General features: G+C 57.0%; 1 protein-coding gene across 3 annotated transcripts in view; it reads right to left on the bottom strand.

The window, feature by feature from the left end:
• Positions 1 to 19,634, bottom strand: part of SCUBE1 (signal peptide, CUB domain and EGF like domain containing 1) — a gene marked incomplete at its 5' end in the record, with an annotated part of 129,984 nt that overhangs the window by 76,250 nt on the left and 34,100 nt on the right. For all 3 annotated transcript variants that reach the window (XM_081249522.1, XM_081249523.1, XM_081249524.1), the window contains one exon: positions 6,060 to 6,194. In XM_081249522.1, the coding sequence (XP_081105648.1) occupies positions 6,060 to 6,194 (135 nt within the window). The remainder of the gene's footprint in view (positions 1 to 6,059; positions 6,195 to 19,634) is intronic.

Raw genomic sequence — 19,634 nt, 5'->3', positions numbered from 1 at the left:
CCAAATCTTGAGCTTTGTGAAAACGCGGCCCTGAGTGTCACCAGGAATGCCGGTGGTGGGCGGGCAGTGCAGTTTCCTACCCATATTTATATGTGCATTTATATGTGCATTTAAACAGGCTCAGAAGGATATTAAACAGAACATTAAATGCGCTCAGGTAAACCCGTGACGCCCCTGCTGAGAGAATGCCAGCCTGGCATCTGCTCTGCACGGGCCTCAGCCTTGCAGGGACACGGATGCTCAGCTGCCCCATGGCCAGTTCCAGTGCCTCCAACGTGGGAAAGGAGGCAGCACAGCAGGGCTTCGGCGTGCAGTCAACTGTGCAATGGCCTCTCAGAGCCTCTGGGCCCCTACCACTTGGTCCAGAGCCTGGGCACACCACAGCGTCCACTAGCATGTGCTGACCAGGAACCTACCTGCACAACCCGAGGATGTGGAGCGTCCGGGCCCAGGGACCCGCCAAGAACTGAGCATCACTCTCCTTCCTCCCTCAGGCCTTTGCCATGGGCCCCATGTCAGCACAGGACACAGAGGGGTGGGGAACACGGTCTCCACTCACAGGGAGCTCCCAGGCTGCAGGGATGCAGGCAGCAGGTAGAAAACTGCGTTCGGTGGCCAGTAACGGTGGGGGGTGGGAGACAGGCAGCCCTCTGAGCACAGACGATGCAGAGCCTGACAGTGCTCCCTGGGCCGGCTCAGGACAGGCTGTGCAGTGACTGGGCACTCTCACCAGCGCTGAGTGGGGCACCAGTCAGTAGACAGGGTGGGGCGGGGCTCCCCGGGCCCGGGGAGCAGCGGGGGCAGACAGAGGCCCGATGTCCTCTTTATGTCTGGGTTCCCGACTGCCCGTGCCTAGCAGGGGCCTGGTGCACTGCTCAAACCTCCACAGGGAGGACGGGGCTGGACGCTCCTGGAGGGCGGGGGCTGGTCTGACCTCTGTAGCCCTAGGTGGGTCAAGCAGCGAGTGAGCTAGTGCCGGATGAACGGCCGTCTTGAAGGGCATGTCCTGCCCTGGGCACAGACAAACTCAGGTGCGAGGGCCACCGGCTCACCCCTCGGAAGGGAGTTCCTTGAGGATGAGGCCTGACTCCTGATCGCCTCCTTCACCCCTGGCTGACGCTCAGGCTTCAGCCAGCAGCCAGCACGCATCAGCAGAGTCTTGCTCAGTGTGTACCCAGGCCCTGACTCTGCTGCTGGCTCGGGAAACTGGCCCAGAGAGGGTGAGGCCCTGCCCTCTTGGGGCCTGTTTCCTCATCTGTGATAAATAACAATAATAAGAGCCCACATTTATTGAAACTTTCTTTTCAGCATCTTTTTAACTCTATGAAGTCGGGACTATGACTCTCCCCATTTTACAGACCAGGCACAGAGAGGTTAAGTGACTTGCTCAAGGTCACACAGATGACAGGTGGTGGAGCTGGGATTCCAGCCTAGGCTGCGGGGCCCTGGAACCTGTGCTCCTAGTCATGGCGTAACACAGAGATGACAGGTCTCCTCTGTGCCAAAGGGCCCTCAGGGATGAACTTTGACAGGTACAGCCCCTTAGGCGCCCTTGCCATCCTGTCCTGCTTCCTACAGCTGTGGGGACGATGTGACACTTCCTCTCACTCTGGGGCCTCCAACCACCACCACAGATAGGACCACTGTGGGCACTTGGTGAGGCTTCATAGCCCAGCCGTGCAGGACAGCTTCCTGTGTCGGGGAGAGGGCACACATGTCTCAAACCCACTACCATCGGCAACAGTGGTGGCCCAGGATCAGTGCCAGTGAGAGAGCAATCCTCCACCAGGCCGGCCAGGAGACCATTCTCATTACTGTCTCTGCTGTTCAGACGACCACACTAGAGCCCCTAGGTCCCTCCCTCCAGAGTGGTTTTCTCAGCTCATTATTAGAAGGTAACTCCTAGGATCCTTATTTAGCATTTCATCCCCTTTCTAGATGCAAAGCTTCACAGGGATCATCCCTGCTTTTGCCCACATGGGGATCCTGGGGACCAGCCAGCACCTGGCACATGAATGAATGGAATAGTGACCTGCCATCGCACAGCTCGTCAGAGCTTTTGGAGCTCCTTCTTCTCCCTAAATCAATTTTGCTCAGACTGAAAGAAAGAATTCGTCACTGGAAGGAAAGGGAGAAGTTCATCCAGGAGTCAACACCTTCTTGGAGCATAGATATGACATAAGTTTTTTTAAAAAAAGAGCAGGCACAGGAGAGGGAGGGAACTCGAACGTGCTAGCTGCTTGGTGGCCCGTCTACTCTGGGACCGGGGAGGCCCCCTGGGTGCATGGCTACGATGGGGAGGTGGAGGCTGGGAGTGGCCTGGCCCGGCTGCTCCCAGGCTGTGGGGTGGAAGAGGGACTTACGGCTTGCTGGACCAGAGGCTGAGTGGGAAGTGAGTGTGGGCTGTGATGGAGCCAGAACCAGCTCAAGGAAGTGCTGAGCAGAGACAGACAGGCCACAGCTGGGTCCCCTCCCACCCAGAGCTGGGAGAGAGGAACAGCCTGTGTCCTCAAATCAAACATGAGTTCTAAAGGCCTAAAGAAGCTGTCCATGTGAGTTGCCACTCCTAGGGCGGGCACTGCACTTGACCTCCTCAAAGCATTTCCCCTAACGGAGCCCTCACTTGCCTGGGAGGGACTGCTGGTCCCAATTTATAGACAAGGAGACCCGGAGAGGCAGGAGTAACTGCAGAGGCCACGTGACCAGTGGAGGTGAGAATGGCTGAGAACCTGAAACCCGCGACCCCAGCCTGGCCAGATCCACACGCCTCCGGCCAGGGTTTGTGCCATCGCCTGGGAGGTGGGGCCACTCAGAAGGGCTGAGCCCCGTGGCCTTGTTTCTTGGCCAGGAGCCTGGAGCAGACCCTGCTCAGGGGTCTGGTCCCCTCTAATCAAACCCAGCTCAGGGGAGGCTCCAAGGGGCTGACAGGCATTAGGAAGAGTCAGGTGACATGAGGAATCTGATTTGGGGAACAGAGGCCACTTAGGTACAAAACAAGCTGGGTCTCAGCACCTTGAACATGGCTCTTCTGAGCTCGAACAATCGTCACTGAAGTTAACACACGATCACGATGGGCAACTGTCACGACAACCAACAGAGGCTCAGGAGTGAGCAGCGTGTGTGGTCACCCAGGCCCGGCCCCACCCACGGGCACTACTGAGCGGCTGGCCAACGTCCTGCGCGCTTGTCCCGTCCTCTTCGGACCTTCCACAGAGCCTTCGGGGACCCTGGAAATGCTGCCCTTGTCCTTCAGCAGGTCTCCAAGAAGTTGTCTCCTGTTTTTTAGATTGATTCACTGCCCAGACTTAAAAATGAAGAGACTGACACAAAAGTCCTAATGAGAAAAGGGACTTCTTTAACCAATATGTCAGTTCATGTAGATTGGGGTTAGTCCCCCAGATCTGTATTCTGGTTACATCTAGATTCCTGGCTTCACCTATAAATCCAGATCTGGCCACCCAGGCCTTTGGGTGGAGTGAGGCACGTAGACTCCAGGCTCCACTGCATGATTAATTTGAGGCCCAGCCCCTGAAGCATCTGGTTTCCCTAGAAGTCCCCCGGCCCTTCCCCTCCAGCATCATTTCCCCGCCTCTGCTTACCGAGCTTCCCATGGCTGCTCCCTGCACAAAATCCAAACTCCCGCCCACATTCCACCAGCCTCATGGTCTGGCCCCTGCCAAGCTCCCCTCATCCTGGGGTCACTGTGCCCTCCATCCCGCCCTTCATTCTGCGTTTCCCGGGAGTCTGGTCCATGCCTACCTCAGGACCTTTACACACACCCCACCCGGACTCACAGTTGCTCTCCCTCCTTGTTCCATTTCAGTTCACATGTGGCTTCCTCAAAGAGGTCTTCAGCGCCTGCCTATTTCTGTCTATTCCTCCACCTGGTTTCTTTCCTTACCAGCCTCATCATGTCACAGCTAGTGACCTGGGCTGGAATCCTGACTGCCGTGTCCCTAAGGTATGACCTCGGGCAGGTCCCCTAACTTGACTGGGCTTAAGCTTCCTCACCTGTTGCAGGGTCATAATACCCCGGCCTTGCCAGGCTGAAGTGAGGGCCCAGCTCAGAGTGAGCGTGCAACCTCACAGCAGCCACTGTCGCTGTCCCCCCCATCATCGTGCCCCCCACCGCCGGCTGATGCTGAGGTTTGCTTTGTACCATCCTTAGTACAACCAATGCTCACAGGCCAAACCAGGACCTGGTTCCAAACAGGCCTCTGTCTTGTATAATGCTGTTTTCCCCTTCCTGCTCACCCTCCTTTCAACGTGGGGGCACAGCTTCACCTGGAGCCCTGCTCGCGGGAAAGCTGCTCTTCAAAGGAACAGGGCCCACACAGCCCGGCTGACAGGGGCTCCGGCCTTCCTGGCTTCGGGGACTTTACAGCTCGCTCAGAGCAGCTGCCGCCTGGTAAACCCCTCTCCTGGATGAGAGCAGGACCCCCGTCCCACCCCCAACACTCACTCTCTTCCTCATAAATCTGCTTTTCATAAAACTCAGTGTGGAGCCAGGGTCCTCGCTTTGGGCAGCTCGACTCCACAGCCCCACAGCTGGGAGGTCTTCTACAGTGCTGTGGCCGTCTGGACAACGTGCCCGGAGCAGGTGCCCAGGGACCTCAGAGCTCGGCCTTTCCGTCCTTCTGGGGACCCGGCAGGGATGGGGATTATCGGGCTGTCTTGTCTTTGAGGAAACCACCTAAACAAACACTAAGAATTCTAAGGAGTCCAGTAGAGTAGTTCTGCTTAATTACCCTGGGTTTTGTACTTCTTAAATGTTTTTTGCTTTTCTATCTCAGGAACTGTTTTCAAATAAAGATCATGCCCAGGGCCCCCAAGTCTCACCTCACAGCCTCTGTTAGCTTTAGTGCACACTGGCACTTTACTCCCAGGATCTGGTCCTATCCTCCAAAGACCCTGCCGGGTCAACGTCATGGCCCCATTTTGCAGATGAGGAAGTTGAGGTTCGGAGCTGCAGAGCCGCCTGAGGAAGGGCTCCCAGCTAGGGAGTGGCAGAGCTGGATTCACACCCTGTCGGACCCGGAGCCCAGCGCCCGCCCTTTTTATTCCCTGCCTTTCAGTGTGAACCATGCCACAGACCAGAGATGAGGCCCTACAGGGCCCCTCCAGCACCTCCTCCTTGTCTAGGGTCAGCGATCAGCGAGGGGCTGAGGCTGGAACCATGGGGCTGCCTGGTCCTCCTTCCGCATCTACTCTCTTGAAGGCACAGCACAGCCAGGCCATAGGAAGGCACAACCGCTCTGCTGCAGCACACAGCCCGCCTTGAGATTCTGGGCCTTGCCATTATCTTAACCAAGATGTGCCTCCATGCCTTCCAAAATACTGCTTCCTCTGCCTGGAAGCCATGTGGGTCCTGGCTTCTGGCCAGCTGTCCCATTTCACAGCCCTGCTGCTTTGGGCCCAAACTGACCACCACTGCCCTGACACCAAGGACCTTCACTTGCTGGGCTCAGCTAGAGGCCAGGCTCTGTCCCAGCCTGGGGTTGTCCCCAGGCTCCCCAGGCGCTCCAGTTGGCTGGAGTCTTCCCCCTCTGACCCTCTGCACTGCCCCGAGCCGGCCTGCCATCCCACCTGGCCTACAGAGAGCAGCCAGCTCCTGACCCCAAGGACCCTCTGCTGGCTGGTGACCCAGTGAACACACAAGAGACTGAGAAACGAGCCCTTGGCGCGGTCAGACCTCGAGCCCCGCTCAGGGAAAGGGGACCGTCGGGAATGGGGCCCCACTCTTCCTAGCCACATCCAGCCCCCAGCCCAGAACGGAAAATAGCTTCTCTGGACACATCTGCCTATCTGTGGCCCCATCTCGTCCCCACATAAAAACACCAGAAACACTGACAGCCCTGCTGTAGGGGCAGAGGGTGGGAGCTGGGAGGTGTCCCTGCAGAACTGACACCAGAAGCACAAAACAGCCATTCAGGCCAGCACCAAAGTTCCCTGCCTTGACCCCGAGGCCCCCAGAATCAAGATGCGGAGAGGGGGCTCCCAGAGGCCACCTGTTTCCACAGGGGAGGGGGCGTGGCTGGGCTGCACGAGCCAGTACTCACCATTGGAGCGGTGGATGCAGGTGTGCTGGTTGTCGCTGAGGAAAAAGCCGCTGTGGCACTGACACTCGTAGCTGCCCATGGCATTGACACAGATCTGCTGGCAGCCACCGTTGTTGTCCTGACACTCGTCCACATCTGTGAGAAAAGGAAGAGAAGGGGACAAGAGAGATCACACCTGGAGCTAGAAGTGAGGCGTGGTCACCTGGAAGGACACGGATGCCATCAGCTCCCTTGGCTGCAGAGTGATACCACAGAGGTACCGCTTGGTGGTACCCCACGGTGGTACCCTCCAACAGTACTTCATGGAGTTACTCCACAGAGGTAGACACTTACAATGGCTGGAATGCTAGCTGGCCCTGGCTTTCCTGTGTGGCCAGCACCACTCCAAGCATCTTACCTGCATTAACACCTTTAATTCTAACAGAAACCCTATACATCAGATCTAGGTCTGGGCCTATTTTACAGATGAGTAAACTGAGGTACAGAGAGGCCAAGTTACTTATCCAAAGTCCCACAGAGGCAGAATTCAAGTCTGGTGGTCCGCCTCCCAAACCTGGGCTCTCACTGATGCCACCTAACCCTCCCTCTCCAGGAAGACCTGCAACTAGCACCATCTACCCCCGACTCAAAGGGCCTCGCCAACTAAATCCCACCGTCCCCTTTCTTCAATCACACCTCAGATTTGCAACCAGCAGTACAGACCTTGCGGCAAGGGAGAGGCTGGAGGCCAGGGCAGCCTGCTTTCTGCCTCGAAAATTGATTTCAAAAGCCCCGAGAAGGGGAGGTTTTTAAAAGGCCCTGACCTCTGGCTGCCAAGACTGCTGCGGAAAGCTGCCGAGCGGTCTTTCCCACTCTCCGGGAGAGACAGACCTCAGGGTCGACACTCATTTTTGACCAGAGGCTGCTGGCACAAAGGGTGCTATTGGCTGAAAGGAGTCTTTATGAAGTTCTGGTCTTGAACAGAACAGCATGTTTCAATTACCCAAGTCATAACCCCCTACACTGTCAGCTTGTTTAATGAAAGAACGGCTTCTTAAACCTTAATGTGCCATGTCTGTATTGTCATTTTAATAGGCAAATATATGAAACCACAAAGGCAACGTGAGCTACTGGCTGCTTTGAGCCAATCCCACGACCCCCAACACACGGGCGTGCACACACACACACACACACTCACTAGCTTTGGCACTGAACTTTTTAAACAGTTCTTTTTAACACAGCCATCTTTTAGTACTGGCACCAAAAGGATGTGAAAAGGTACAGACTCAGGCAGACTGACGGACCTGCACTGAACCGGGGGAGGACTCAGTGCTGGCGCTATGTCAGCTGGGTCCTACTTCGGCTCAGGGACAACGGACCACTTGCCCGACCATGAGACCACGCTGCTGCCTTTGAGGCTGACGGCGAGGCAGGTCATTATTCTCCTGCAAGCTCAAATGTCAGCCGTGAGGCAGCCAGGACGGAGGAAGAGCTCTGAACTATAAAAGCCACCAACAATTAGAGCTAAAACGGTAAAGGTGCCTCTTGCTGAGAGGAGACTGACAGGGGGTTCCGGGGGAAGCTGGGAAGGACAGACAGGGATTTTTCTGAAGACCTTTCTACACTCAACGAGTCTTCGTGATGGCTCCCTAAAGGCCCAGTGCCAGGGGCACCTCCCCTCCACACCCCAGCGGTGTCTGCCTCTGGGGGTCTGCCCCCGCCTGCACTAGACCATGAACAGCTCTGAGCCAGGCACTGTGTCCTGTTCATCCTATTAACAACAACATAAAGCTAACCTTCCTGGAGTGCTCGTCGTGTGTCAGGCACAGGGCCTCACTCCACCCACACGCTCAATCCTTGCGGCGACACTGAGTGATAGGCTGTGTTACCGACTCCATTTTACAGATGAGAACACTGAGGCACAGAGAGCTGAAGTAACTTGGGCAAAGTCACAGAGCTGCTTGGAGCAAAGGCAGGACTCAAACCCGCTGTCCAGCTCCTAAGCACGTGCCTTTGGAGCCCCTGCTAAGCTGGCCACACCAGCAAGTGCGTTCAGACTAAGGTGATGAAGGACTGGCTACTCTTGAACTCAAGCTGCTGGGTGTCACCTTGAAAGTATCTGTAAACACGAAGCTGGGGCCAGCCTGCATGAGTAACTAAGGAGAGTCCCAGCATACTGGCTCAGCCCCGTCTCTGTCCCAATAACACCCGCCAGAGGCTCCGATGCCCACGTGCCGGCACACACATAACGATAAGATTTGAACACGGGGAGCTGCTCCTGGGACTCAGTGCAGACTGAGTCACGCTCTTTGAGACTCTTCCCATGGCTCTCAGATTCTTTGCTCTGTACCTTGGCTTCCCCAGCCCTCGCAAAGGTTCAATGGGTAAAACAAACGACAGATACAGGCCCTCAAACCCTGAATTCATAGTGTGGAAACACTACTTCCACCCCATCATCAGTGAACTCCCGGGTGGCCCCCATCGGGGCCACCCCATCACCTCACTGGAGGCTAGGAACCGAAGGGCACTGACGTCACACACTTACAAAGCCTCAGTGAGCTGGCAGGGTGGCTGGGCCTTGCCACTGTTGACACTAGCAGGGAACAATGACTCTCCAACACAGAAGAATAATTTGAAACAAATGCGAAGCCATGTAAACATTCTCCCCGCCGCCGCCCGCCCCCCCCACCCCGCTCCCAAATGATAAAGCCCTAAGATTACGCAGGAGGGAAGAGGGGGCTGCCCGCTCTGCACCCTTTTTCCACTGTGGCCCAAACACAGGCCTCCCCCAAGTTGGGCAGGAAATCACAGTCTCAGAATTCCTTTGGGTAGCCTGCAGTCATCACCAACTTCTCTAGAGACTGGCTGAAGACTGGCCTCATACCCCTCACACCCCTGTGTCCCCAGCCCTCCAAATGGGACCCACGGTGAGGTCTGAATGGTACCAACGGAAGCATTTGGGTCCTTGAGATGCCTGCCCGCCGGCCTAGGACAGACTGGGTTCCCCTGGAGGCCCGGAGCAAGCCCAGCAGGCACTGTGGGAAACAATTAGCTCCTTGGCCCTCCTGACTGGGGCAAGCCCGGCGCACACTGCTCCTTGGTCCCCACGGACTTGGCACATTCTGTTACACGAGGTGCCCCGTGGCAAGGAGAGAGCCTACACCTGGGAGTCGGGCAACCTGAGTTCCGCCCCCGGCCTCTGGCCTGTGGCGGGTGCCCAGGTCTCGTCCACAGGAAGGACACAGACTGTGTCCTCCAGGAAGCCCTCCTGGAGTGCATGAGATACACACAGTCCTCTTCCTTCTCTCCTGGGGAACTGACTGCCCCATGCACTGCTGGGCCCCTATGTGGAAGCCCCCCACCTCCTACATGAGTATTCACGTTGACTGGTGGGGCTGGCAGCCTCGGTATCATAAATAGCCCTCACTGCTGGCCAGGGCCCAGCCGGGGAGCTCAGGCACTGTCTTAATACATCTGCATGACAGCTCCACACGGGGGGCATTATTCTTTTTTTTTTTTTTTTGCCGTATGCGGGCTTCTCACTGCTGTGGCCTCTCCCGTTGCAGAGCACAGGCTCTGGACGTGCGGGCTCAGTGGCCATGGCTCACGGGCCCAGCCGCTCCACGGCATGTGGGATCTTCCCGGACCGGGGCACGAACCCGTGTCCCCTGCATCGGCAGGCAGACTCTCAACCACTGTGCCACCAGGGAACCCTGGGGCATTATTCTTATCAAGCGGATTCTCACATGAGAAGCTGAAAAGGGAAGAGGCTTGCCCAGCGCTCTAGAACCGGTGGAGGGGGATAGGAAGCCCAGTGAGACTGGATCCAAAGCCCTTACTCTACTCTTCCATGACTTGGCTTCTCTGAGTGAGGATGCTTCGAGCCCAATTGTAGAGGCGAGTGTAAGTTCCCTGGGCATCTGTGCTTACAACCCTCCCCCGGCCCACGTGCTCATGTCTCTAAAACCCAGGGCAAGAGCTCCCTCCTCTCCGAAGTCTTCCTGGCGCCAGGCAGAAGTTGCTGACCCCTGGCTCCCAGACCAAGCAGACCTTTGTTCACAAACTTCTTCCTCTGCCCCGGACCTCGGGCTTGGCCATCCTGTCTCTGCTCTGGGCTGTTGTCAGCCCAGAGTCTCCTGCACATCACTGCACCCAGCAGAGGGTCGGGCTGAGTGGGTGCTCAGGAGTGAGCAGGGTAAACTGAAGGGCGCACATGTGCTGCACACACCAGTGACAGGGAACTCTACCATATGAGGCCAGTCCCCTGGAGCAGGGCGCCGTTGCGGTTCCCTCTGGGCAGGCCGAGGGGCTCATTCACGGCTCTCTATAGCCTGCCCACCTCTCCGCCCGCCCCACCGACACCCGCTGTTCTCTGAAAACGCCCCATCGATCACACATGCCTTCACGCGCACATGTGCACCTCTTCCTGGGACGCCCTCTCCCTCCTTGTCCAGACAGAAGTTCTTCTTGCCTTTGAAATACGCTGGAAGCACTTTCGCTCATTCCCTCCGCAGCCACTGAGCACCTGCTATGTGCTCCACTCCCCGAAGTGAAGACCACTGGTTAAGCCCCTGCTCAGCGAGCCGCCGGCGTGTGGGACCCAAGCGCGGAGGCGGAGGCTTTGTGGAGGAAGTGATGGGGGCCGAGGGTGGAGAGATCTGTGACCCGAGGCTGGAGGACAAGGAGTGAGAGGTGTGGAAGCGAAGTCTTGTGGAAGGTGCAGAGCGGGGCACAGGTGGGGAAGGGCCCGCAGCTACTTGGGCAGGAGAGGAGTTCTGGAAGCTTTGTGGCCTGCACATCCCTCCTCAAGAAGATTCCCCCAGGGCTCTCGCAAAGCCAGCCCCTGTCTGGGTCCTCCTGGCCCCTGTTCCCACCAGTCCTGCTGGCGGAGGGGACAGTCCCTGGGGCAGACAACAAGCCAGAGTGTCACCAACCGCCAAGGCCTCGGGTGGAGGCTAAGCCTGTTTCTGATCCACGAACCATGCTCCCTGAGCGAGCTCTGAGTGGGACGGGACGGGGGAGCGCTCCACCTCTGAATCCTGCTGGCAGCCCGTGGTCCTTCATCATTATTTATGACCACAGCAGAATGTTCCCAGAAGGTGGGGAGCTCCTCGGCACAGGGACTTGGCTACAAAGCAGAGAGGAGGCCCCGTGGGTCCTGGGGCAGACTCTAGGAGGCTCCTCTCGGGAAGCCCTTTCAATGGGCAGCAGAAGAGCTGAAGGACACAGTGTGGAGAAAGGACCCCAAAGGCTCCAGCGCTGTGAGGGTCTCGCACAGAGCTCATCGTGGGCTGCCTGGTCCAGCCAGGTCACCCTCTGGGAAGGTCCCGGCCTGCAGCCGCCCCGGGAGAACGTTCTCCCTCCCACGTCTCCCACAGACCTTCAGCAGTCTTCAGCTGCATCTGGGACTGCTGGAGCCCCCGCTCTTCTGGGTCGGGGTGTGGGGGGCAGGCCAGGGTGCTGGCAGGGGGAGGAAGCTGAACGGCAGCCAGTCCCTGCCTTGGGGGCCCCAGCTGGTGGCGCTGGGGACACCCTCTGAAACAGATCTCCCGTGCGGTCTGGGGTAAAGACGTATGGCCTGGGCTCCTGGGAGGCTGCTCCCCAGCCCGAGGCCCCACGCCGGGTGCACAGTGAGGACACGGAAGGTGGGAGGGAGGGAGGGGGACAAGGGCGCCCAGGAGGGCCAAAGAGGGGCCTCGCTCTGGCTCTGCCCGCCCTGCTCCCAGCCACCCTGGCCCGAGAAGCCCCCTCCCTCCGGGCGCTTGCCCCACACCCAAGCAGTCACCAAGCCTGGTGACTCTCCCTCTTCGCCTTGCCCGTCTGCCCTGCCTCTACTCCCAGGGCGCAGCCTTGCCTTGGGCCTCAGCCTCTCCCTACAGGCGTCCACACGCTCCTCCTGGATCGCCCGGCCTCTCATCTCTCCCTCGCAATCCCAGAACCCACTGTGACGACTCTAGTCGGAACAAGACACAGCACCCCGGCACCAAAGATCAAGTCCAAACAAGGGGTCTGGGGTCAGGTGCCCCCGCCTCACTCTGCCCTGCATGAGCATAGGTCTGGGCACCGGGGTCGGGAGAGACGGACCTCAGCTGTGATTTCTGCCCACTTCTGTTCAGTGTGCCCACCACTCACAGGGAGAAGGCCGCCTCCACTCCCGCCAGCTGCTGAAGGGTCCTATCTGGGATAGGCCCGTGTGTGGGATGGACGCAGCTGTTTTCCAGCAAGAAGGCATTTCAGAGCTGGCACCATCGGGCTGCAGGTCGACCCGCTTCTGAAAAGCCTCTGCAGGCAGGCCTGTGGTTTGCCCAGGAGGTCTGCTTCTTGGCCTAAGGTGCCGGTGTTTATTTTTATTAATAGCTGACTGTCTGTCCTATTTTGGACCCAGAATCCAGGTTTGCAGCTATTTATAATAACTAAAAATTACTTCTGGATCCAGCTTTGGTTGCTTTGTGCTTCCCATGAACGCCTCACAATTTGAAACAGAGACTCTATGTTCTGCCTGAACCCCACCCATGTTCTCCTGGCTGCCAAGAGCCTACTGTGTGTCAGGCCCTGTGCCCGGCCCCAGCACCCCAGCTCCCAACACGGGTCTGGGAACAGAGGCAGAGGCACTGGCCCATCTCAGAAACCAAACTCAACCTCCAACCCTGAGAACGCCTTCCTGGTCCCCGAGGGCTGAGGCCCCAGCCCTCCCCTTCTGAGGCTCCTTTTCAGAAGGGAGGATTAGGCAGAAAGTCCTCTTGGCTATCGAGCGGCTCTTGCAAAATTGCATTTGATGAGTTAAGTGTAAATAAATGAGAACCAGATGGATTAGATTTCGGGTAAAATACACATGGGTCTTCGAGCTTTGGGGCCTGGGTTCTGCCAGATCCAGGACACACCCCGAGCTGTCAGAGGTGCTGGCACAGCGGGCAGGAGGTGTGACTTGGGTCTCCTGGGACCCGCCTATCTCCTGGTCTGGGCATCAGCTGGGGCCTTCTCTGGGGCTCCTGGCTCCCCAGCAGGTCGGCTGTGTGTGGGAGACACAGGGTCTCCCGTTGTAGCCCTGCTCTGACGCCGGGTCCCTTGGGCTGGGCCCGAGTCCAAGCTCAGCGCTGGGAGATGAGGCACGTGACTGGTGGGGTCAGCCTTCCAGACCAGCAAGCCCACTGCTCACACCCAGACCCAAGGAGCCAGCCCAGGGCAGGCCAGAGTTCTGCCGAGGCTGCTGGCCTCCAGGGTCTGGTCACTGCGTCCCTCATCTGGGCCTCACCTTCAATCCCAGCTGCTGCCTGTGGTCTCCCAGTGATGGCTGAGCAGCACTGTACATCTAAGGACCAGGAGTTTGCTGCCTAATTCCAGCTGGCGACCACTCCACCTTACAATAACCTACATGGTGTACCCCCGTGACCACTACCTATGGGTCCTGGTTCTTGGCTCCCAGGTCACACCAGCTGGGGTACAAGATTCAGTAAGTAACTTGCTGTGTGACCTTCGGCATGGTGCTTAACCATTTTGGGCCTTGGTTTCCTTCTCTGTAAAACAGGGATAATAGTATCTGGAGTTGTTTTGGGAATCAAGAAAATAATGGAGGTAAAGCACTTAGCACAGTGTCTGGCACACACAGGCCACCAATACATGTTAACAACTGTTGAACAAAGCCAGCACAAGTGCTCCAGGGGCCACAGGCGGGAACACCCTCTGGGGGATGGCAAAGTCCCCCCCAAGTTGGAAAACTGACAACAAAGCACATCTGAAGGGAGCGCTCTGTCTTTTCTTTAAATTTATATAGCAGGTCAGTCTTGCCTCGGCCTTCTGGTCTCCCAGCAGAGCAGCCTCAGCTCCTGGAGTTGCTCCCTCCTGACGTAGGTTCTGGCCTGCTCACCGCCTGAGTCGCCCTTCTTGGGGGAACAGGCCTATCAGCTGCTTAACGGTGGAGAGATGCCTATTCAAATCTTCTGCCCACTTTTAAACTGGGTTGTTTGCCTTTTCACTGTTGAGATGTAAGAGTTCTATATAAGATATATAATTCTCGATACTAGACCCTCGTGGGATCACGCTTTCCGATTTCATGGACAATCCCTCCTTTAAAGGAGCCTTGGGTGGCCCCAGGCCCCAGGAGGTCAGTGCACCTATGGGGGCCACATCCATAAGACCTGGGCTCCTCTTGGACTCCGTTCCTGGAAGATGTCACCCTGTCCCGTGGCTTTTCCAGCCACTTAACGTGCCAACATTGCCCAAACCCCTAGGCTGGCCTGCTCCACCATCCTCCAGACTCAGAGATCAGCGCCTGTACTTGGAGGTCCAACAGGCAGGACAAACTGAACACGGCCCACGCGAACTCCTAAGTCCACTTCCCACAACAGAAAACAGAGCAGAACAAAGCACAGCCCGATCCCACCCTCCGTCTTCTCCATCTCAGCAAATGGCAGCCCAACCCACAGCTGCTTCAGCCAAAACACCTGGTAGTCACCCGGTATGTCCACGCACTGGTGTCTGCTTTGCGCTTGTTCCTCTGTCTCCCCAGAGAATATAGAGTCTTTGTGAACAGGGACATCTTGAGTGTGGCTGTATCTCAGGGTTTTAAACAGTGCGTGGGGCACGTGATCCGTGTTTGCGGACCGAGTGACTGACTCAGAACTGGTTGGGAGAGGCAGCTCTGGCCCCGAGGTGCTGGCTGCAGGCCTGTCCCATCAGGGATGGGCTGTGTGGCCCTGGAGGGGCTGCCCAGTGAGGCAGCTCTAGATGAGTGACGCGAGTGAGTACCGGCTGGTGGGTCCTCGGGGCGTAGAGTGAGGGCTGGTGGGAGAAGAGCTGTGCTCATGTGCCTGCCTGCCTCAGCCTCGCCCAGCAGTAAGCCCCATCGTGGCAGTGGGCACAGCCCCGCCTGTGGGCAGCTTGTGGCGGGGTCAGGATGGAGCGGGAACAGATGCCCTCAAACACTGCCAGCCCGTGAGCTTTGGTGCTCAATGAATGAACGGAGCCATGGGGGGCTCCTGGTAAGTCAGCACAGCCCAAAGTGTCTTCCTGCTTTGGGCGTGCTTTCACCAGTATGAGGACCAAAGTCTTCAGTTGAAGAAAAGCCGTTCTGACTGGGTAGTGCTTCAGGAGCGGGTGGAGGGGGTAGGGGTTTGAAGACAGTGGAGTGCCCTGCTGAATGACACTTCATTGTCCTTTTTCTATGCCACCTATGGCAAGACCTCTTCCTTCAATCTCGCTAGCATGGGCAGGACAGGAGGCTGCAGGAGATGGAAGGGAACCCCCGTTCCCGGAGCCCCTGCTCTGTGCAGGCACTCTCATTACAATGTCCCATTTGGCCTCAGCCCGGGGCAGTAGCAGCAGTGCCAGGAGCGCCAAGCAGTGAGCGGCCTGCCCTCGGTCACCAGTGTGTGGGTGACGGAGCCAGCATAGGAACTGGATGCTTTTGTCCGCCCGCCCTCGGGCCTCTGACAGCACAGCTGTGAATGGGGTCCTGGTTGGACATCTATGGGAGGCACTGGAGTTTTTGTTCTTCTTATTATTTTTTTTGCGGTAACGCGGACCTCTCACTGTTGCGGCCTCTCCCATTGTGGGGCACAGGCTCCGGACACACAGGCTCAGCGGCCATGGCTCACGGGCCCAGCCACTCCGCATCATGTGGGATCTTCCTGGACTGGGGCACGAACCCGTGTCCCCTGAATCGGCAGGCGGACTCTCAACCACTGCGCCACCAGGGAAGCCCGGCACTGGAGTTTTTAAAAATTTCTTTTGATGGGGATAAGAATGCAGGACTGGAAAGAGGGAGGGGGACAAAAGCCAACCAACCAAACCCTGGAAACAAAGCAAGAAGCTCTAAGAAAAGAAGGGGAAATGCTCTGACAGGATTCTTAGAGAACATCCTCAGAAATGAAACAGGCCCAGCTGGCTGTGATGACCTCCACGGGCCTGTGGATGGGGCAGGCAGAGGGAGTCCCATTGCCCTGGGAAAAATGCCACAGAATCAAGATGGGCCCAGGAGCTCCCCATGCCGCCCTGATGGACACAGGTCCTCTGGCTGGTCCATCATGCCTGACTCTGGCCAGGTCAAATGCCTTGCTTCCAGCACAAATTTCTCACCACTGGTACTGCCTGGAATTCTGAATACATTCAAGCATCAAATCTTCCCAATTAAACTCAGCATTTTCTTCCACCTTCCAAAGCTGTTGAGTATAAAATCCGGGCCTTTCCACTTATCAGGCTACTGTGGGTGCTTCCTGGAAGCCCGTTCCCGTCCTCCTTCCTGCCAGTGGGCTCCACGAGTGGCTCTGGGAGTTCTCTGTGAGTGGCAGGGCTCCCGCCCCCGCCTGCCATGGCTCCTGCACTTGGCTCTCTGCGAGCCAGCCTGTTCCTTCCCACGCTCAGCAGTCCCTCATTGCCAGGCACTGGGTGGGTCATGCAGCCACAGCAAGACTGCGAAATGATTTTACGCCAATAGAGTTGACACGTTTAAGAAAGTAGCAGGCAGAGGGGCTGGAAGAGGGCAGAGGTGGAGGCTGACGTGGGCACCAGGGAGCTTCGTGGAAAAGGCAGCACCGGGCTTGGCTAAAGCCCCGGAAGGCCCGTGTGCCTCCCCATGGCTAGCCCCACCCTACCCCGCCCCTTTCCAGCCCAGGTTGTGGCATGACCTTTCCACAGCATTCCTGCCCTCGAGAACTTAGCATGGGTTCCTGTCACTTGTCCAATAAGACTTTTATTATTCCAAAATTTGAATTTACAAGGAATTTTGAAAAACAGCGGAAGAAAAAAGATCAACAAATTTACACTCTAACTACAACCCCAATCATGAGCATATTTTATTTCGGCCTTTTTTCACGGCCTGAGTTTCTGCTAGTGGTAACAAATCACTCTGTACGTGACCATCCCACTCTTTTTCACTGAAAGCTGAGTTAGTGCCCTTGTCATGCTGGGGCTCAGTCCCGGCCACCCTTCTCACCTGCCGCTGTCCAGGCCGTAAGGGACCCCCCTCCCACCTCGGTGCGCTGTCTCTCTTCCACCCCATTAGTAAACTCCCCTGTGAGGGACACGTCTGGGTAGCCGTAGCCCTTCTTATTTTAGGGATTCTTCCTCCAGATGGATTCCCAGAAGTGGTATTCCGGGGCAAAGACCAGAAGCTTTTTTACTTCTCATCATTCCCCGTTAGACCCCTGTGACTCTGCACACGGTTTGCTGATTTCCCACCCTAGAGTGTATCTGCACGAGCAGTTGTCTCATCTGAAGTCATCTTTCTAACGCCCACGTCTTCCCCGAGAGAACTGGGATTAGTCAAATGTGTTTGTCCATTCATTCACTCACTCAACAAGGCAGGGAATAGGCAGTGAGAATAAGGCTAAGGCCGGCCCTCAGGGAGCTGCCCAACCAGGGGGAGAGAAGTGCTGAGACCAGGTAAGACCAGGGGTCGGGAGCCAAGCTGAGAGGCAGGGGAGCCTCTCTCTAAACTGCACAAGGACCAGTGCAGGGAGAGGTGTGTCTGGGCGTGGGATGCCTGCCGGGTGTGTGTGTGTGTGTGTGTGTGTGTGAGTGTGTATGCGCACGCCTGCACGGGTTTGGTGAAGCTGGAGTAGCAGGTAGGGCCCTGGTGGCTGTCGAAGGAGGGGCTAGGAACCAGGCTTGCATCTGACATGCCCAAGATGCAGCTAAAGGTGATTCCCTGCCACTCCTACATTTGCAGGTTTAAATCTCCAGATCTCAGACTCGGAGAGCTATCGGCACGCGTGGCTCTGCTGACAGGCCACCATCTCCCACACCACTGTCCACGCCTGAGCCCACTCTCCTACCTGACCAAGCCTTTTCACCTCTAGTCTTGGCATATGCTGTTCCCTGCTGCCCTCACCCCACCTCCGCCCCCACCTGGTGACCTTCCACTTATTGCTGGCAGGGTGAGGTGGCCCCCATCCCTCCCCCCTCTCACCCCAGTACTCGGTGCAGTGTTCATTACACCAAGGATGCCACTCTGGGAGTACTTCTGCACAGAGCCTAGAACTCCCTGAGTGCCAGGCACATCTCAATAATCTCTGGACCCCCTGACCTGGCAGATACCGGCACTCAGGGGGTCAGCTGCTGACCCAGAGGTTACAAATCGTTTCTCCCAACCAGACGGCCACAGCAGCAGCAGCAGCTCTGACTCAGCACCCACAGGCCGCCAGGCCCCCCACATCCTGGACTCTGACTCCAGTCCCACACCTCAGCTACGTGATTACACACCAAGAGTGAAAAAAGTCTTCTGGGGCAGGGGAAGCAGCGTACAAACATCAATGCATAATCATAACCATATATAGTCAGTTCTACACACAGATGATGTCGGACAAGAACATCAGGACATGAAAGCTGTTGACCTGTTGCGGTGGCGAGCTAATGGGGGAATTATTTTCTCTTTTCTATCGATTTCTCTGAGTGTTTCTGTATAATTATTACACTTGTGGAAGATGGATAAGTAAACAGACCTTTTCAACTCTGCGAGACGAGCACCGTGACTCTGGTCGGTCCAAGGGCAGGGTGGGGACCCAGTCAGGCTGCCAGGAGGGCCAGGGAAGAGGTGCAGAAGGATGGACTAGAGCACCTGGGACAGGCAAGGGAAGATGTTCTCCAGGTGGGAGGAAGCAAAGAGGGCAGGGGGACAGGCTTCATATTCACATGGAGAGAAGGCAAGGCTGGAGTGGTGGGCGGAGCCCGGAGCCCGAGAAGCCAGCTGCCAGGCTGAGGACCCCAGACTCCTCCAATGGCAAGAGGGGCCCCAGGAGGATCCCACTCAGAGAGGCCTCCACCAAGGCTCATCCAGATGACTTCACTGGCATCTGACCCCTTGGCGGCCAGCACATAAGCCAGGGCAGGGCAAGCCGGCCTGTGGGATCCTCTCCCACCAGTAAGGTAACACCTGAGGGGTTACTAAAGACCCCAGACCAAGCAGCTGGGAGGCTGCCACCATGGCTACCTACTTCCCACAAACAAGGAGTGCCAGCCGGGTGCAAGCCCTCACTGCCGGCTAGTCTATTTCCAGCTGCATATGGTTGGGATGAGGCAGATCCGGGGAGGGGGCTGGAGCAGGCGAGGCATGGGGGTGGTGAATGGCCACTATAAACAGCCTGTCGGTGCTGGGAAAGGATGGTCGCTGCAGCAGCTGTGCAGAGGCAGCCAGGCCCAGCAAACGTCCAGGGTGACCCCATCACAACCCAGGGCACAGACTGCTCCAAAGTAAGCAAGGTTACTGGCAGAGGAAGAACGGTACTGGATACGCTGGGACACACTTATTTGTTGATAATGCCCCTTTTTAGGCACACAGTTCAGTTCTGGTTTGGGGCGTATGTTTTGGTGGTGAAGTATTTTTAAAGAGCCTTCACAAGACACTTATTTTCTGTTTATTTCTCTGAGCTCTGACCCGGCCCTTGGCACATGAACTGCAAACAAGAAAGATGAAGGAACGTGTCTGCTCGCCTGGCCTGTCCTCTGCAACTGGGTGTTTTTCTTTGCTGTTTATGGACTTGGCATTCTCTGCCCTGGGACAGAGCAGGACTTCTTCCCCAGGTCACCAAACTGAGACCTATTCAAAGGTGAGGCTGGCACAGGGCGATTGACAGATTTCAACACAGTCCTACCAATGGGAAG

The sequence above is a fragment of the Mesoplodon bidens genome (assembly GCF_964165515.1).
Source record: "Mesoplodon bidens genome assembly, chromosome: 11".
NCBI lineage: Eukaryota > Metazoa > Chordata > Mammalia > Artiodactyla > Ziphiidae > Mesoplodon > Mesoplodon bidens.
Note: the sequence above shows the minus strand (reverse complement) of the source record. Positions and strands in the feature narration are given on the sequence as shown.